The sequence below is a fragment of the Scyliorhinus torazame genome, chromosome 12 (assembly GCF_047496885.1).
Source record: "Scyliorhinus torazame isolate Kashiwa2021f chromosome 12, sScyTor2.1, whole genome shotgun sequence".
Taxonomy (NCBI): Eukaryota; Metazoa; Chordata; class Chondrichthyes; order Carcharhiniformes; family Scyliorhinidae; genus Scyliorhinus; species Scyliorhinus torazame.
The window spans coordinates 81,516,382-81,537,496 of record NC_092718.1 but is presented as its reverse complement, the minus strand read 5'-3'; the positions used below and the strand labels follow the sequence as shown (position 1 = coordinate 81,537,496).

Genomic DNA, 21,115 nt, shown 5'->3' with positions numbered 1-21,115 from the left:
CCCTCTGTCTCTGCCTCCCTCCCTCTGCCTCCCTCCCTCTCTCTGCCTCCCTCCCTCTCTCTGCCTCCCTCCCTCTCTCTGCCTCCCTCCCTCTCTCTGCCTCCCTCCCTCTCTCTGCCTCCTTCCCTCTCTCTCTCTGCCTCCTTCCCTCTCTCTCTCTGCCTCCTTCCCCTCTCTCTCTCTGCCACCTTCCTCTCTCTCTCTGCCTCATTCCCTCTCTCTCTGCCTCCTTCCCTCTCTCTCTCTGCCTCCTTCCCTCTCTCTCTCTGTCTCCTTCCCTCTCTCTCTGTCTCCTTCCCCCCTCTCTCTGTGCCTCCTTCCCTCTCCCTCTCTGCCTGCCGCCTCCCTCTCTCTGCCACCCCCTCTCTCTGCCTCCACCCCTCCTTCTCTGCTCCCTCCCTCTTTCTGCCTCCGCCCCTCGCTCTCTCTCTCTGCCTCCCGCCCCTCGCTCTCTCTGCCTCCGCCCCTCTCTCTCGGCCCTCCGCCCCTCTCTCTCCCTCTGCCTCCGCCCCTCTCTCTCCCTCTGCCTCCGCCCCTCTCTCTCTCTCTCTCTCTCTGCCTCCCCCTCTCTCTCTCTCTCTCGGTCTCCCCCCCCTCTCTCTCTCTCTCTCTCTCTCTGCCTCCACCCATCTCTCTCTCTCTCTGCCACCACCCCTCTCTCTCTCTCTCTCGGTCTCCCCCCTCTCTCTCTCTCTCTCTCTCTGCCTCCACCCCTCTCTCTCTCTCTCTCTGCCTCCCCCCTCTCTCTCTCTGCCTCCCCCCCTATCTATCTGCTTCCAACTCTCTCTCTCTCTGCCTCCCCCCTCTCTCTCTCTGCCTCCCCCTCTCTCTCTCTGCCTCCAACTCTCTCTCTCTCTCTGCTCTCCAACTCTCTCTCTCTCTCTCTGCCTCCAACTCTCTCTCTCTTTGCCTCCCCCCCTCTCTCTGCCTCCCCCTCTCTCTCTCTCTCTCTCTCTCTGCCTCCCCCTCTCTCTCTCTGCCTCCCCCTCTCTCTCTCTCTGCCTCCGCCCCTCTCTCTCCCTCCCCCCCTCTCTCTCTCTCTCTCTGCCTCCCCCCCTCTCTCTCTCTGCCTCCCCCCCCTCTCTCTCTCTGCCTCCCCCCCTCTCTCTCTCTGCCTCCCCCCCCTCTCTCTCTCTCTGCCCCCCCCCTCTCTCTCTGCCTCCGCCCCACTCTCTCTCTCTGCCTCCGCCCCTCTCTCTCTCTCTGCCTCCGCCCCTCTCTCTCTCTCTGCCTCCCCCCTCTCTCTCTCTGCCTCCACCCCTCTCTCTCTCTCTGCCTCCGCCCCTCTCTCTCTCTCTCTGCCTCCGCCCCTCTCTCTCTCTCTCTCTCTGCCCCCCCCTCTCTCTCTCTCTCTGCCTCCCCCCTCTCTCTCTCTCTGCCCTCCACCCCTCTCTCTCTCTCTGCCTCCGCCCCTCTCTCTCTCTCTCTCTCTGCCTCCGCCCCTCTCTCTCTCTCTCTGCCTCCCCCCTCTCTCTCTCTCTCTCTGCCTCCCCCCCTCTCTCTCTCTCTCTCTGCCCTCCCCCCTCTCTCTCTCTGCCTCCCCCCTCTCTCTCTCTGCCTCCCCCCCTCTCTCTCTCTCTCTGCCTCCCCCCCTCTCTCTCTCTCTGCCCCCCCCCTCTCTCTCTCTCTGCCCCCCCCCTCTCTCTCTCTCTGCCTCCGCCCCTCTCTCTCTCTCTGCCTCCCCCCTCTCTCTCTCTCTGCCTCCGCCCTTCTCTCTCTGCCCCGCCCCTCTCTCTCTCTCTGCCTCCCCCCCTCTCTCTCTCTGCCTCCCCCCTCTCTCTCTCTCTGCTCCCCCCCTCTCTCTCTCTCTGCCTCCCCCCCTCTCTCTCTCTCTGCCTCCACCCCTCTCTCTCTCTCTGCCTCCGCCCCTCTCTCTCTCTCTCTGCCTCCACCCCTCTCTCTCTCTCTGCCTCCGCCCCTCTCTCTCTCTCTCTGCCTCCGCCCCTCTCTCTCTGCCTCCGCCCCTCTCTCTCTGCCTCCGCCCCTCTCTCTCTGCCTCCGCCCCTCTCTCTCTGCCTCCACCCCCTCTCTCTCTCTCTGCCTCCACCCCTCTCTCTCTCTCTCTCTGCTCCCCCCCCTCTCTCTCTGCCTCCGCCCCCTCTCTCTCTCTGCCTCCGCCCCTCTCTCTCTCTCTCTGCTCCCCCCCTCTCTCTCTCTGCTCCCCCCCTCTCTCTGCCTCCCCCCCTCTCTCTGCCTCCCCCCCTCTCTCTCTCTGCCTCCCCCCCTCTCTCTCTCTGCTCCCCCCCCTCTCTCTCTGCTCCCCCCCCCTCTCTCTCTGCTCCCCCCCCTCTCTCTCTGCTCCCCCCCCTCTCTCTCTGCTCCCCCCCCCTCTCTCTCTGCTCCCCCCCTCTCTCTCTGCCTCCCCCCCTCTCTCTCTGCCTCCCCCCCCTCTCTCTGCCTCCGCCCCTCTCTCTCTGCCTCCGCCCCTCTCTCTCTCTCTCTCTCTCTCTGCCTCCGCCCCTCACTCTCTCTCTGCCTCCCCCCTCTCTCTCTCTCTGCCTCCGCCCCTCTCTCTCTCTCTGCCTCCCCCCCTCTCTCTCTGCCTCCGCCCCTCTCTCTCTGCCTCCGCCCCTCTCTCTCTCTCTGCCTCCGCCCCTCTCTCTCTCTCTCTGCCTCCGCCCCTCTCTCTCTCTGCCTCCGCCCCTCTCTCTCTGCCTCCCCCTCTCTCTCTCTCTGCCTCCCCCCCTCTCTCTCTCTCTGTCTCCACCCCTCTCTCTCTGCCTCCCCCCCTCTCTCTCTCTCTGCCTCCCCCCCTCTCTCTCTCTCTGCCTCCCCCCCTCTCTCTCTCTCTGCCTCCCCCCCTCTCTCTCTGCCTCCGCCCCTCTCTCTCTGCCTCCGCCCCTCTCTCTCTCTCTCTGCCTCCGCCCCTCTCTCTCTCTCTCTGCCTCCGCCCCTCTCTCTGCCTCCGCCCCTCTCTCTGCCTCCGCCCCTCTCTCTCTCTCTCTGCCTCCGCCCCTCTCTCTGCCTCCGCCCCTCTCTCTCTCTCTCTGCCTCCGCCCCTCTCTCTGCCTCCGCCCCTCTCTCTCTCTGCCTCCACCCCTCTCTCTCTCTCTCTCTCTCTCTGCCTCCGCCCCTCTCTCTGCCTCCACCCCTCTCTCTCTCTCTCTGCCTCCACCCCTCTCTCTCTCTCTCTCTGCCTCCGCCCCTCTCTCTCTGCCTCCACCCCTCTCTCTCTCTCGCTCTGCCTCCGCCCCTCTCACTCTCTGCCTCCGCCCCTCTCTCTCTCTCTCTGCCTCCGCCCCTCTCTCTCTGCCTCCACCCCTCTCTCTCTCTGCCTCCACCCCTCTCTCTCTCTCTCTCTGCCTCCGCCCCTCTCACTCTCTGCCTCCGCCCCTCTCTCTCTCTCTCTCTGCCTCCACCCCTCTCTCTCTCTCTCTGCCTCCGCCCCTCTCACTCTCTGCCTCCGCCCCTCTCTCTCTCTCTCTCTGCCTCTGCCCCTCTCACTCTCTGCCCTCCGCCCCTCTCTCTCTCTCTCTGCCTCCGCCCCTCTCTCTCTCTCTCTCTCTCTCTCTCCGCCTCCGCCCCTCTCTCCCTCTGCCTCCGCCCCTCTCTCTCTGCCCCCCCCCATCATCTCGCTCTCTCTCTGTCTCCCCCCTCTCTCTCTCTCTCTCTGTCTCCCCCCTCTCTCTCTCTCTCGGTCTCCACCCCTCTCTCTCTGCCTCCACCCCTCTCTCTCTCTCTCTGCCTGCCCCCCTCTCTCTCTCTCTGCCTCCCCCCTCTCTCTCTCTCTGTCTCCCCCCTCTCTCTCGGTCTCCCCCCCTCTCTCTCTCTGCCTCCACCCCTCTCTCTCTCTCTGCCTCCACCCCTCTCTCTCTCTGCCTCCCCCCCTCTCTCTCTCTCTCTCTCTGCCTCCCCCCTCATCTCGCTCTCTCTCTGTCTCCCCCCCCTCTCTCTCTCTCTCTGTCTCCCCCCTCTCTCTCTCTCTCTCTGTCTCCCCCTCTCTCTCTCTCTCTCGGTCTCCCCCCCCTCTCTCTCTCTCTGCCTCCACCCCTCTCTCTCTCTCTCTCTCTCTCTGCCTCCCCCCTCTCTCTCTCCCCCCCCTCTCTCTCTCTGCCCTCCACCCCTCTCTCTCTCTCTGACTCCGCCCCTATCTCTCTGCCTCCAACTCTCTCTCTCTCTCTCTGCCTCCCCCCTCTCACTCTCTCTCTGCCTCCAACTCTCTCTCTCTCTGCCTCCCCCCTCTCTCTGCCTCCCCCCCTCTCTCCCTGCCTCCCCCCTCTCTCTCTCTCTCTGCCTCCGCCCCCCTCTCTGCCTCCACCCCTCTCTCTCTCTCTCTCTCTGCCTCCGCCCCTCTCTCTCTCTCTCTCTCTGCCTCCGCCCCCCTCACTCTCTACCTCCACCCCTCTCTCTCTCTCTCTCTGCCTCCCCCTCTCTCTCTCTGCCTCCACCCATCTCTCTCTCTCTCTGCCTCCACCCCTCTCTCTCTCTCTCTCTCTCTGCCTCCGCCCCTCTCTCTCTCTCTCTCTCTCTCTCTCTCTCTCTGCCTCCCCCCTCCCTCTCTCTCTGCCTCCCCCCCTCTCTCTCTCTCTCTCTGCCTCCAACTCTCTCTCTCTCTGCCTCCCCCCTCTCTGCCTCGCCCCCCTCTCACTCTCTCTGCCTCCGCCCCTCTCTCTCTCTCTCTCTCTCTGCCTCCCCCCTCTCTCTCTCTGCCCCCCTCTCTCTCTCTCTGCCTCCCCCCTCTCTCTCTCTCTGCCTCCCCCCTCTCTCTCTCTCTGCCTCCCCCCCTCTCTCTCTCTCTGCCTCCCCCCTCTCACTCTCTCTGCCTCCCCCCTCTCTCTCTGTCTCCCCCCCTCTCTCTCTGTGCCTCCACCCCTCTCTGCCTCCCCCTCTCTCTCTCTCTCTCTGCCTCCCCCCTCTCTCTCTGCCTCCCCCCCTCTCTCTCTCTCTCTCTGCCTCCGCCCCTGTCTCTCTCTCTCTCTGCCTCCACCCCTCTCTCTCTCTCTCTCTGCCTCCACCCCTCTCTCTCTCTCTCTCTCTCTCTCTGCCTCCGCCCCTTCTCTCTCTCTGCCTCCGCCCCTTCTCTCTCTCTGCCTCCGCCCCTGTCTCTCTCTGCCTCCGCCCCTGTCTCTCTCTGCCTCCGCCCCTGTCTCTCTCTGCCTCCGCCCCTTCTCTCTCTCTGCCTCCCCCCTCTCTCTCTCTGCCTCCCCCCTCTCTCTCTCTCTCTGCCTCCGCCCCTCTTTCTCTCTCTCTCTCTGCCTCTGCCCCTCTCTCTCTCTCTGCCTCCGCCCCCTCTCTCTCTGCCTCCGCCCCCCTCTCTCTCTCTCAGCCTCCCCCCTCTCTCTGCCTCCACCCCTCTCTCTGCCTCCACCCCTCTCTCTGCCTCCACCCCTCTCTCTGCCTCCACCCCTCTCTCTGCCTCCACCCCTCTCTCTGCCTCCACCCCTCTCTCTGCCTCCACCCCCTCTCTCTGCCTCCACCCCTCTCTCTGCCTCCACCCCTCTCTCTGCCTCCACCCCCTCTCTCTGCCTCCACCCCTCTCTCTGCCTCCACCCCTCTCTCTGCCTCCACCCCTCTCTCTGCCTCCACCCCTCTCTCTGCCTCCACCCCTCTCTCTGCCTCCACCCCTCTCTCTCTGCCTCCACCCCTCTCTCTCTCTCTGCCTCCGCCCCTCTCTCTCTCTGCCTCCGCCCCTCTCTCTCTCTGCCTCCGCCCCCCTCTCTCTCTGCCTCCCCCCCTCTCTCTGCCTCCACCCCTCTCTCTCTCTCTCTCTGCCTCCGCCCCTCTGTCTCTCTCTCTCTCTCTCTCTGCCTCCCCCCCTCTCTCTCTCTGCCTGCCTCCCCCCTCTCTCTCTGTCTGACTCCCCCCCTCTCTCTCTGCCTCCCCCCTCTCTCTCTCTGCCTCCACCCCTGTCTCTCTCTGCCTCCGCCCCTGTCTCTCTCTGCCTCCGCCCCTTCTCTCTCTCTGCCTCCGCCCCTTCTCTCTCTCTGCCTCCGCCCCTTCTCTCTCTCTGCCTCCGCCCCTGTCTCTCTCTGCCTCCGCCCCTTCTCTCTCTCTGCTCCGCCCCTCTCTCTCTGCCTCCCCCTCTCTCTCTCTGCCTCCCCCCCCTCTCTCTCTCTCTGCCTCCGCCCCTCTCTCTCTCTGCCTCCGCCCCTCTTTCTCTCTCTCTCTCTGCCTCTGCCCCTCTCTCTCTCTGCCTCCGCCCCCTCTCTCTCTGCCTCCGCCCCCCTCTCTCTCTGCCTCCGCCCCCCTCTCTCTCTGCCTCCGCCCCCCCTCTCTCTCTCTGCCTCCGCCCCCCTCTCTCTCTGCCTCCCCCCCTCTCTCTGCCTCCCCCCCTCTCTCTGCCTCCCCCCCTCTCTCTGCCTCCCCCCTCTCTCTGCCTCCCCCCCTCTCTCTGCCTCCCCCCCTCTCTCTGCCTCCACCCCTCTCTCTGCCTCCACCCCTCTCTCTGCCTCCACCCCTCTCTCTCTCTGCCTCCGCCCCCCTCTCTCTCTGCCTCCCCCCCTCTCTCTGCCTCCACCCCTCTCTCTCTCTGCCTCCGCCCCTCTGTCTCTCTCTCTCTCTCTCTCTGCCTCCCCCCCTCTCTCTCTGCCTCCTCCCCCTCTCTCTCTGTCTGACTCCCCCCCTCTCTCTCTGCCTCCCCCCTCTCTCTCTCTGCCTCCCCCCCTCTCTCTCTGCCTCCCCCCTCTCTCTCTCTCTCTGCCTCCTCCCCCTCTCTCTCTGTCTCCACCCCTCTCTCTCTCTCTGACTCCCCCCTCTCTCTCTCTGACTCCCCCCTCTCTCTCTCTGCCTCCCCCCCTCTCTCTCTCTGCCTCCCCCCCTCTCTCTCTCTGCCTCCCCCCCTCTCTCTCTCTGCCTCCCCCCCCTCTCTCTCTCTGCCTCCCCCCCCTCTCTCTCTCTGCCTCCCCCGTGAATTACCTCAATTGCCCCCGTGAATTGCACCTCTCGCTCGGCAATTCAGAGGGGGCAGTGAGAGTCAACCACATCGTCGTGGGGCCTGGAGTCGAAATCCTGGAACTCCCTCCCTATGGATGTACCCACACTCTGGGACTGCAGCAGTTCAAGGTGGCGGCAGCAACTCATCTCCTTCTCAATGGGCAATTAGGGGTGGGGTAAAGACGGCGGGCTTGGCGAACAACACCCACAGGCCCATAAACAATTTTTTAAAAATAATATGTAGGCCAGGCCGGCAAGGATGGCAGATTTCCTTCCTTAAAGGAACACTTGAATCAGGAACAGCAGGCCACTCAGCCCCTCGAGTCTGCTCTCCCATTCAATAAGATAATTGGCTGATCTAATTGTGACCTCGACCCCTCCCCATCCCGCTGCCCCCAACAACCTTTCACGCTCCCCCGGTCGGGGACATTACTGAACCAAATGGGCTGTTTTACGACAATCGACGATGGTCGTCACGCTCACCGTGACTGAGCTCAGCGATTCAATTCCGGGTTTTAACGGCTGCCGTGATAGGATTTTAGCCCGTGCCCCCTCTCCCCCAACCCCAGGACAGTAACCCGGGTCTCAGGATTACCCTTTGCCCCTCGCCAGAGGTGTGGTGATCCTCAGGTCAAATCATAGCCAGCCAGCTCTCCCTTTCTCAAAGGGGAAAGTAGCCTCTGGTCATCTGGGCCTGCGGTAAATTTAACTTTACCCTTTTAAGGAGGAATTTAGGCGGGTTGGGAGGCATTTCAGGAAGGTTCAGTGGGCCGATTTCTGGGGGGGCGCGCGCGCGTCCGATTCTGACATCCTGGACTCCTTCCAGGGTGTTGCCCTGGACCCTGGAACTGTGATGCAGAAGTGCTTACCATTGTGCCACCGTGACATCCAAGGTATCGGAGGCTGCGGCTCATCTAATATACTTAAGGCGGAGTTCGACAGGTTTCCGACTGGCGGGGGTCTGGGGTGGGGAGGGCGGGTCGAGGGTTACAGGAGAGGGACAGACAGGAAAGCGTAGTCGGGGACGACAGCTGGATCCGGCCACGGTCTTATCAAACAACGGACCATCTCGGGGGTTGAGGGCCGAGCGGCCTCATTCATGAACAAAGAAAATTACAGCACATGAACAGGCCCTTCGGCCCTCCCAGCCTGCGCCGATCCAGATCCTTTATCTAAACCTGTCACCTATTTTCCAAGGATCTACTTCCCTCTGTTCCCCGTCCGTTCATATATCTGTCTAGATGCATCTTAAATGATGCTATTGTGCCCGTCTCTACCACCTCCGTTGGCAAAGTGTTCCAGGCACCCACCACCCTCTGCATAAAAAACTTTCCACGCACATCTCCCTTAAACATTCCCCCTCTCACCTTGAAATCGTGACCCCTTGTAATTGTCACCCCCACTCTTGGAAAAAGCTTGTTGCTATCCACCCTGTCCATACATCTCATAATATTGTAGACCTCAATCAGGTCCCGCCTCAACCTCAGTCTTTCCAACGAAAACAATCCCAATCTACTCAACATTCCCTCCTCCGTATCCCTTACCACCTCCCACCGCCAGTCTGGGCTCAACATTATAGTTGGAGAGGGGAAAAATGGCGAGGGGGGGGGGGGGGCCATCTCAGCCCACGTCTCGTCGGATCTCGCTGACACCACGGGCTGGATCCTCCGTCGGTGGCATCCTCCGTTTCGCCGGCAGCGCACTCACGCCTGGGGATTTCCCATCGGCGTGGGGGTTCCCGCAATGGGGAACCCCATTGGCCGGCTGCCGGGGCGGAGAATCCTGCTGCCGGCGGGGGCGCACCACACCAGTAAACGGGTGCGGGCAGACGGAGGAACCCGCCCCACGTCTCCCGCACATTTTGAACTTTTTTTAAAGAAAAAACAGATTTGACACTTGGGCCTGGCGGAAGGGAGGGCAAAATGTATTCCGATGAAGGCTTTGCGGACACGTCCCAAGAATTCAGAGGCCATCCCCGCCACCGGCCTGTGGGATTATTGGGGGGGGGGGGGGATCGACAGGAGGAGGAAACACAGGCTGAGTGGGCGCGCGGGCCCCAGGAGTACGGCGGCCTGGCGGGGGTGAAGGGGATGGAGGACGGTAGGGAGGGGGCCGTCGGGTGGGGGAAACATGGACTGAGGTGGGGGCGCGCAGCCGAAAAACCCTCCTCTCCACCTGGGACCTGCCAAATCCACCAGCGAGCCAGAGCGACAGCCTTCTCGTTTTAAAATATAAATCTCTCCATGACACAAAAGCGACAGTGGAGAGCGAAAACCAAGATTGAAATATGCCGGGATGCTTGGCTACAAATATTGAAAGGTCAAAATTAAATATTGGGGGGTTTAATTTTGGATTTATAAAAATTATTGCAACAAAAAAAAAATTTCCTTTGGAACCCTGCAGCACTTGATCCCGAATTTCCTGCTGCTGCTATTTTTTGTTACATTTTTGTTGCAAAGTTAAAGTAGCAAATGTGTCTTTTCCTTGTTGCAATCTTTTTTTTTGTTGTGTTGTGTGGGATGGCAGTGTCCCTCTGAGTTCCCTCCCTCCTCTCCCTCCTCTCCCTCCCCCCCCCTCCTCCCCCTCCTCCCTCCACCTACCTGGGCTCCAGTGCTTGGTCTAACATATCCATGTGCTCGAAGAAAGCTGCAAAATTTCGAATTTCGGAGGAGATTTGATCACGGGGCCAAACAACAGGGTCATGTGAGATCCCAAAATGGACACGTGAGAGCAGCCAGGGACGGGTCTGTCTCCTTCCCCCCAGCTCAGGCACTTCACTGACAGGCAGAGGGAGAGAGAGAGGTGGCCAGGCAGCATTGCAAACAGGCAACTCGACAGGCCCACAGGGGCCCCCACACACGGCCTGGGCTGCCTGCAAGAGCTGGAGCAGACTCTACGAGGATTGTGCAACTGGATCACAGACTGGATCAGACACACACAGTAGAGAGTCACAGAATCATGCACACACAGAGTACAGAAACAGACACACAGAGTCACAGAATCACACACACAGTACACAATCACACACACAGAGTCACAGAATCATGCACACACAGAGTACAGAAACAGACACACAGTCACAGAATCACACACACACAGTACACAATCACACACACAGAGTCACAGAATCATGCACACACAGAGTACAGAAACAGACACACAGAGTCACAGAATCACACACACACGGTACACAATCACACACACAGAGTCACAGAATCATGCACACACAGAGTACAGAAACAGACACACAGAGTCACAGAATCACACACACACAGTACACAATCACACACACAGAGTCACAGAATCATGCACACACAGAGTACAGAAACAGACACACAGAGTCACAGAATCACACACACACAGTACACAATCACACACACAGAGTCACAGAATCATGCACACACAGAGTACAGAAACAGACACACAGAGTCACAGAATCACACACACACACAGTACACAATCACACACACAGAGTCACAGAATCATGCACACACAGAGTACAGAAACAGACACACAGAGTCACAGAATCACACACACACAGTACACAATCACACAGTCACAGAATCACACACAATCACAGTAAGAATCACACACACAGAGTCATATAATCACACACACAGAGTACAGAAACACACAGAGTCACAGAATCACACACGTGAGTACAGAATCACACACAGTCACAGAATCACACACACGAGTCCAGAAACACAGACAACACACAGGGTGGGATTTTTCATCAGCCGATGCCGGAATCTGGAAAGGCGATTGGACGGAGAATTGGTTGGGAGGTCAAATTCATGGCCGGCGCCAGGCACCCGACAGATTGTCATACTCCGGCGCCTCGACATTGCCGTCAATGCATTCTGCACCGCATGTACAGTAAATGGCATTGGCATATCATTAGCGGGCGTGACCTGGTATTCTCTGGGCCTCCGCGATGCTCTGCTTCCGCCAGTAGGAATTACCGATGGCGAGTTTCACTTGTGGTTTTAAAAATCGCAAAACAGGCACCGTGGCCGATGAAGGAGAGAGAGGAGGTAGGACACGCAGAGGCGAAACCGTGGGCTGCCGAGCCTGTCACTGACAGGGCTGGCTAGGGTTGGGGGTGGGCGTCAGCCAGGCACGGTTAGGGCCAGTGGGGCATGATGGGGTGACCAGGGGGTGAGCCGTAGGGTTGGGGTGACCTCCCCGGGACCGGGGTGGGCACAGACCACCATTGCCGTGGCCTCATAGGCAGCCATCTTGCTTCACACCCCACTTACCGCCCACTGTAGCTGCGGTTGCGCAGTGTGACACTGGCCGTATGGGTCCCACAATCCCTGTACAGCAGCCTCTACCCTCCATCCCATCACCTCCGTACACCACCCCCACCCCACGAACTCCCCGGCCCACCCACTGCCGAGGCAGCACACAATCCACCCAAGAGCAACGCCCACTGTAGCCTCTACCAGAGGGTGGCGGACGGGGACTGCAGACCGTGCCGCTGGCATGGGTAGTGCCAGCCATCAGTACCTTTGGTAACAGGGATGGGCACCAACAGAGCCAGGGGTTGCGGAGGGCAGAGTGCAAGAGGGAGCGGCTGGGTGTGGGCGTGGGGATGGGGGTGGAGGGAGGTAGTCATGCGGGGGCAGGGGCTGCAGTACAGCCCTTTGGACCTGGTTGGTCATGGGGGTACGCACCATGCTAATATGTCTGACTTTCACCCCCTGCAAACAATGGCTATCGGAATCCAACCCGGAATGGTGACTTTCATCCTGGCTGCCGCAGCCTTGAGGGATGCACTGAGGCCGTACGAGCTGGAGCTGCTCGGGGAGGACCCTGCAGCAGCAGAGCCTGGCCCAGAGGAACAGGAGCCAGCCGCTGAGGATGGGGAGCCGGCCGCCCAAAAGGCCGAGGAGGAGGTGGGAAGGAGGTGTCGCATGAGGCCCCGTGTGTACCGGCAGCGCCTGTCAATCGAGGACCTGCCGGACTGGGCATGCCGTCAAAGACTCCGGCTGAGCAGGGGGACCAGACCACAAATCTGCCGGATGGTGGCGCACCTGGCACCGCGGGGATATGGGAAAGGACACCCGCTCCTGGTGGCCGTCACGGTGACAGTCGCCCTGAAACTTTACACCATCGGATCCTTCCAGGTGCTGAGTGGGAACCTGCCTGGGATCTCGCAGACATTGGTGCACAGGTGCAGCCGTACCATCTCGGAGGCCCCATATGGCCGGTCGGCACAATACATCAAATTCAATGTGGACCGAACCCACCAGGACACCCGAGCAGCGGAGTTGACCGTCATCGCCCAGATGCCCCAGGTTCAGGGGTAACTGACGGGATACATGTCCCCCTATGAGCACCGGCCCGTGACAGTCTTCACAAATCAAAAGGGATTCCACTCGATGAACGTGCAGCTGGTGTGTGACCGTGAGATGTACTTGATGCACGTCTTAACCCGATACTCGGTGCAGTGTGCATTATGCCTTCATCCTGGCACACTGGACGGTTCCTGACCTCTACGAGGCACACCCCCCGGGTGAAGGGTTTGCTCCTGGGTGACAGGGGTTATGGTCATAGATGATGAAGTTTATCCGGAGGCCGCAGACCGACGCGGAGATCCACTACAAGGACGCCCGTGCCCCGACCAGGGGTATAACCGAGCGGTGCTTCAGCATCCTGAAGATGCGGTTCAGGTGTCTGGACCGCTCTAGAGGGGCCGTCCAGTATAGCACTAGGAGGGTCTCCCATATTGTGGTAGCCTGCTGCGTCCTCCACAACATCGCACAGCAGAGGGGGGTGGTGCTGGAGGAGGTGGATGAGCAGGCCTCGTCCGACGAGGGAGATGCAGGGTAGGGGGACGATGGGCAGGACATGGGGCCCGGGCAGGCAGGGGAGGCCGCACGACGGCATCGCCAAGGCCAACGCGCACGGGATGCTCTGATCGCCTCCGGGAGGGGGGAGGGGGTTGCTGACCAGTGCCATGGACACACATCCCAGACCCACAACCCCTCACTTTCCACACAGCCAAACTGCCCGCTTGCACACCCTTCCGTTATTAATACCTGCGGCGCGACAAGCTGGGGGCCCTGGATTGGCAGTGACTGAAGTCATTAGTTCTGAATCGGAGAATCCCGCCCACAGTACAGAATCACACACACACTACAGAATCACACACAGAGTAAAGAATCACACACACAGAGTACAGAATCACACACAGAGTGCAGAATCACACACAGAATACAGAATCACACACACACTACAGAATCACACACAGTACAGAGTCACCCACCGAGTACAGAATCACACACACACTACAGAATCACACACAGTACAGAGACACCCACCGAGTACAGAATCACACACACAGTACAGAATCACACACACACTACAGAATCACACACAGTACAGAGTCACCCACCGAGTACAGAATCACACACAGAGTACAGAATCACACACAAAGTACAGAATCACACACACACTACACAATCACCCGCTGAGTACAGAATCACACACACACTCCAGAATCACACACACAGTACAGAATCACACACACAGTACAGAATCACACACAGAGTACAGAATCACACACAGTACAGAATCACACACAGAGTACAGAAACACACACAAAGTACAGAATCACACAGAGTACAGAGTCACCCACCGAGTACAGAATCACACACACAGTAGAGTCACACAAAGTACAGAATCACACACAAAGTACAGAATCACACACACACTACAGAATCACACACACAGTACAGAATCACACACAGTACAGAATCACACACACAGTACAGAATCACACAAAGTACAGAATCACACACACACTACAGAATCACACACAGTACAGAGTCACCCACCGAGTACAGAACCTCACACACAGTACAGAATCACACACACAGTACAGAATCACACACACAGTACAGAATCACACACAGTACAGAATCACACACACAGTACAGAATCACACACAGTGCAGAACCACACACAGAGTACAGAATCACACACACAGTACAGAATCACACACACAGTACCGAATCACACAAAGTACAGAATCACACACACACTACAGAATCACACACAGTACAAAGTCCCCCACCGAGTACAGAATCACACACACAGTACAGAGTCACACAAAGTACAGAATCACACACAGAGTACAGAATCACACACACAGTACAGGGTCACACAGAGTACAGAATCACACACACACAGTACAGGGTCACACACAGTACAGAATCACACACAGAGTACAGGGTCACACACAGAGTACAGAATCACACGCATAGTACAGAATCACACACGCAGAGTACAGAATCACACACAGAGTACAGAATCACACGCAGAGTGCACAATCACACACAGAGTACAGAATCACACACAAGAGTACAGAATCACACACAAGAGTACAGAATCACACACACAGAGTACAGAATCAAACACAGAGTACAGAGTCATACACAGAGTGCAGAATCTCACACAGAGTACAGAATCACACACAGAGTACAGAATCTCACACAGCGTACAGAATCACACACAGAGTACAGAATCACACACACAGAGTACAGAATCACACGCATAGTACAGAATCACACACACAGTACAGAATCACACATAGAGTACAGAATCATCACAGAGTACAGAATCACATACATAGTACAGAATCACACACAGAGTGCAGAATCACACGCATAGTACAGAATCACACACACAGAGTACAGATTCACACACAGTACAGAATCACACACAAGAGTACAGAATCACACACACAGAGTACAGAATCACACACAGAGTACAGAATCATCACAGAGTACAGAATCACATACAGAGTACAGAATCACACACAGATTACAGAATCACACGCATAGTACAGAATCACACACACAGAGTACAGATTCACACACAGTACAGAATCACATACAGAGTACAGAATCACACACAGAGTACAGAATCACACATAGAGTACAGAATCACACACAGAGTACAGAATCACACACAGAGTACAGAATCACACACACAGAGTGCAGAATCACACATACAGAGTACAGAATCACACACACAGAGTACAGAATCACACGCATAGTACAGAATCACACACACAGAGTACAGAATCCCATGCAGAGTACAGAATCACACACACAGTACAGAATCACACATACAGAGTACAGAATCACACAGTACAGAATCACACACACAGAGTACAGAATCCCATACAGAGTACAGAATCACACACACAGTACAGAATCACACACACAGAGTACAGAATCACACACAGAGTACAGAATCATCACAGAGTACAGAATCTCACGAGTACAGAATCACACACAGAGTACAGAATCACATACAGTGTACAGAATCACACACACAGAGTACAGAATCACACGCATCGTACAGAATCACACACACAGAGTACAGAATCACACATACAGAGTACAGAATCACACAGTACAGAATCACACACACAGAGTACAGAATCCCATACAGAGTACAGAATCACACACACAGTACAGAATCACACACACAGAGTGCAGAATCACACAGTACAGAATCACACACACAGAGTACAGAATCACACAGAGTACAGAATCATCACAGAGTACAGAATCTCACGAGTACAGAATCACACACAGAGTACAGAATCACATACAGTGTACAGAATCACACACAGAGTACAGAATCACACGTATAGTAAAGAATCACACGCATAGTACAGAGTCACACACAGAGTACAGAATCACACAAAGAGTACAGAAACACACAAAGAGTACAGAATCACACACACAGAGTGCAGAATCAAACATACAGAGTGCAGAATCACACACACAGAGTACAGAATCACACGCATAGTACAGAATCACACACTGAATACAGAATCACACAGAGTACAGAATCACACGCATAGTACAGAATCACATACAGAGTACAGAATCACACACAGAGTACAGAATCACACACAGAGTACAGAATCACACACAGAGTACAGAATCACACAAAGAGTACAGAATCACACACACAGAGTGCAGAATTACACATACAGAGTGCAGAATCACACACACAGAGTACAGAATCACACGCATAGTACAGAATCACACACTGAATACAGAATCACACAGAGTACAGAATCACACGCATAGTACAGAATCACATACAGAGTACAGAATCACACACACAGAGTACAGAATCACACACAGAGTACAGAATCACACACAGAGTGCAGAATCACACACAGTACAGAATCACACAGAGTACAGAATCACACATACAGAGTGCAGAATCACACACAGAGTGCAGATCACACACAGTACAGAATCACACACAGTACAGAATCACACACACAGGGTACAGAATCACACACCGAGTACAGAATCACACACACAGTACAGAATCACACACACAGAGTACAGAATCACACAAAGTACAGAATCACACATACAGAGTACAGAATCACACACAGGGTACAGAATCTCACACAGAGTACAGAATCACACACAGAGTACAGAATCACACACAAGCATACAGAATCAAACACACAGAGTGCAGAATCACACACAGAGTACAGAATCACACACAAGAGTACAGAATCACACACAAGAGTACAGAAACACACACAGAGTACAGAATCAAACACAGAGTACAGAATCACACACAGAGTACAGAATCTCACACAGCGTACAGAATCACACACAGAGTACAGAATCACACACACAGAGTGCAGAATCACACATAAAGAGTACAGAATCACACACCCAGAGTACAGAATCACACGCATAGTACAGAATCACACACACAGAGTACAGAATCCCATACATAGTACTGAATCACACACACAGCACAGAATCACACATAGAGTACAGAATCATCACAGAGTACAGAATCACATACAGAGTACAGAATCACACACAGAGTACAGAATCACAGGCATAGTACAGCATCACACATACAGAGTACAGAATCACACGCATAGTACAGAATCACACACACAGAGTACAGATTCACACACAGTACAGAATCACACACAAGAGTACAGAATCACACACACAGAGTACAGAATCACACACAGAATACAGAATCATCACAGATTACAGAATCACAGAGTACAGAATCACACACAGAGTACAGAATCACACGCATAGTACAGAATCACACACACAGAGTACATATTCACACACAGTACAGAATCACACACAAGAGTACAGAATCACACACACAGAGTACAGAATCACATACAGAGTACAGAATCATCACAGAGTACAGAATCGCACACAGAGTACAGAATACCACACAGAGTACAGAATCTCACACAGAGTACAGAATCACACACAGAGTACAGAATCACACAGAGAGTACAGAATCACACACAGAGTACAGAATCACACAAAGAGTACAGAATCACACACACAGTGTGCAGAATCACACACAGAGTGCAGAATCACACAGTACAGAGCACACGCATAGTACAGAATCACACATACAGAGTACAGAATCATACAGAATACAGAATCACCCACACAAAGTGCAGAATCACACACAGAGTGCAGAATCACACACGGAGTACAGAATCACACGCATAGTACAGAATCATACACACAGAGTACAGAATCACACACACAGAGTGCAGAATCACACACAGAGTACAAAATCTCACACAGAGTACAGAATCACACACAGAGTACAGAATCACACACACAGAGTGCAGAATCACACATACAGAGTACAGAATCACACACACAGAGTACAGAATCACACGCATAGTACAGAATCACACACACAGAGTACAGAATCCCATGCAGAGTACAGAATCACACACACAGTACAGAATCACACATACAGAGTACAGAATCACACAGTACAGAATCACACACACAGAGTACAGAATCCCATACAGAGTACAGAATCACACACACAGTACAGAATCACACAGTACAGAATCACACACACAGTACAGAATCACACATACAGAGTACAGAATCACACAGTACAGAATCACACACACAGAGTACAGAATCCCATACAGAGTACAGAATCACACACACAGTACAGAATCACACACACAGAGTGCAGAATCACACAGTACAGAATCACACACACAGAGTACAGAATCACACACAGAGTACAGAATCATCACAGAGTACAGAATCTCACGAGTACAGAATCACACACAGAGTACAGAATCACATACAGTGTACAGAATCACACACAGAGTACAGAATCACACACACAGAGTGCAGAATCACACATACAGAGTACAGAATCACACACACAGAGTACAGAATCACACGCATAGTACAGAATCACACACACAGAGTACAGAATCCCATGCAGAGTACAGAATCACACACACAGTACAGAATCACACATACAGAGTACAGAATCACACAGTACAGAATCACACACACAGAGTACAGAATCCCATACAGAGTACAGAATCACACACACAGTACAGAATCACACACACAGAGTACAGAATCACACACAGAGTACAGAATCATCACAGAGTACAGAATCTCACGAGTACAGAATCACACACAGAGTACAGAATCACATACAGTGTACAGAATCACACACACAGAGTACAGAATCACACGCATCGTACAGAATCACACACACAGAGTACAGAATCACACATACAGAGTACAGAATCACACAGTACAGAATCACACACACAGAGTACAGAATCCCATACAGAGTACAGAATCACACACACAGTACAGAATCACACACACAGAGTGCAGAATCACACAGTACAGAATCACACACACAGAGTACAGAATCACACAGAGTACAGAATCATCACAGAGTACAGAATCTCACGAGTACAGAATCACACACAGAGTACAGAATCACATACAGTGTACAGAATCACACACAGAGTACAGAATCACACGTATAGTAAAGAATCACACGCATAGTACAGAGTCACACACAGAGTACAGAATCACACAAAGAGTACAGAAACACACAAAGAGTACAGAATCACACACACAGAGTGCAGAATCAAACATACAGAGTGCAGAATCACACACACAGAGTACAGAATCACACGCATAGTACAGAATCACACACTGAATACAGAATCACACAGAGTACAGAATCACACGCATAGTACAGAATCACATACAGAGTACAGAATCACACACAGAGTACAGAATCACACACAGAGTACAGAATCACACACAGAGTACAGAATCACACAAAGAGTACAGAATCACACACACAGAGTGCAGAATTACACATACAGAGTGCAGAATCACACACACAGAGTACAGAATCACACGCATAGTACAGAATCACACACTGAATACAGAATCACACAGAGTACAGAATCACACGCATAGTACAGAATCACATACAGAGTACAGAATCACACACACAGAGTACAGAATCACACACAGAGTACAGAATCACACACAGAGTGCAGAATCACACACAGTACAGAATCACACAGAGTACAGAATCACACATACAGAGTGCAGAATCACACACAGAGTGCAGATCACACACAGTACAGAATCACACACAGTACAGAATCACACACACAGGGTACAGAATCACACACCGAGTACAGAATCACACACACAGTACAGAATCACACACACAGAGTACAGAATCACACAGAGTACAGAATCACACATACAGAGTACAGAATCACACACAGGGTACAGAATCTCACACAGAGTACAGAATCACACACAGAGTACAGAATCACACACAAGCATACAGAATCAAACACACAGAGTGCAGAATCACACACAGAGTACAGAATCACACACAAGAGTACAGAATCACACACAAGAGTACAGAAACACACACAGAGTACAGAATCAAACACAGAGTACAGAATCACACACAGAGTACAGAATCTCACACAGCGTACAGAATCACACACAGAGTACAGAATCACACACACAGAGTGCAGAATCACACATAAAGAGTACAGAATCACACACCCAGAGTACAGAATCACACGCATAGTACAGAATCACACACACAGAGTACAGAATCCCATACATAGTACTGAATCACACACACAGCACAGAATCACACATAGAGTACAGAATCATCACAGAGTACAGAATCACATACAGAGTACAGAATCACACACAGAGTACAGAATCACAGGCATAGTACAGCATCACACATACAGAGTACAGAATCACACGCATAGTACAGAATCACACACACAGAGTACAGATTCACACACAGTACAGAATCACACACAAGAGTACAGAATCACACACACAGAGTACAGAATCACACACAGAATACAGAATCATCACAGATTACAGAATCACAGAGTACAGAATCACACACAGAGTACAGAATCACACGCATAGTACAGAATCACACACACAGAGTACATATTCACACACAGTACAGAATCACACACAAGAGTACAGAATCACACACACAGAGTACAGAATCACATACAGAGTACAGAATCATCACAGAGTACAGAATCGCACACAGAGTACAGAATACCACACAGAGTACAGAATCTCACACAGAGTACAGAATCACACACAGAGTACAGAATCACACAGAGAGTACAGAATCACACACAGAGTACAGAATCACACAAAGAGTACAGAATCACACACACAGTGTGCAGAATCACACACAGAGTGCAGAATCACACAGTACAGAGCACACGCATAGTACAGAATCACACATACAGAGTACAGAATCATACAGAATACAGAATCACCCACACAAAGTGCAGAATCACACACAGAGTGCAGAATCACACACGGAGTACAGAATCACACGCATAGTACAGAATCATACACACAGAGTACAGAATCACACACACAGAGTGCAGAATCACACACAGAGTACAAAATCTCACACAGAGTACAGAATCACACACAGAGTACAGAATCACACACACAGAGTGCAGAATCACACATACAGAGTACAGAATCACACACACAGAGTACAGAATCACACGCATAGTACAGAATCACACACACAGAGTACAGAATCCCATGCAGAGTACAGAATCACACACACAGTACAGAATCACACATACAGAGTACAGAATCACACAGTACAGAATCACACACACAGAGTACAGAATCCCATACAGAGTACAGAATCACACACACAGTACAGAATCACACAGTACAGAATCACACACACAGTACAGAATCACACATACAGAGTACAGAATCACACAGTACAGAATCACACACACAGAGTACAGAATCCCATACAGAGTACAGAATCACACACACAGTACAGAATCACACACACAGAG

At 53.7% G+C, this 21,115-nt stretch overlaps 1 protein-coding gene across 2 annotated transcripts in view; it reads right to left on the bottom strand.

The window, feature by feature from the left end:
• Positions 1 to 9,717, bottom strand: part of usf2l (upstream transcription factor 2, c-fos interacting-like) — a 568,951-nt gene extending 559,234 nt beyond the window's left edge. The window contains exon 1 of one of the 2 annotated variants that reach the window (XM_072468923.1): positions 9,474 to 9,717. In XM_072468923.1, coding sequence (XP_072325024.1) covers positions 9,474 to 9,505 — 32 coding nt within the window. In that variant the 5' untranslated portion in view covers positions 9,506 to 9,717. The remainder of the gene's footprint in view (positions 1 to 9,473) is intronic. The other variant, XM_072468924.1, reaches the window with a different exon arrangement.
• Positions 9,718 to 21,115: the final 11,398 nt, after the last annotated feature.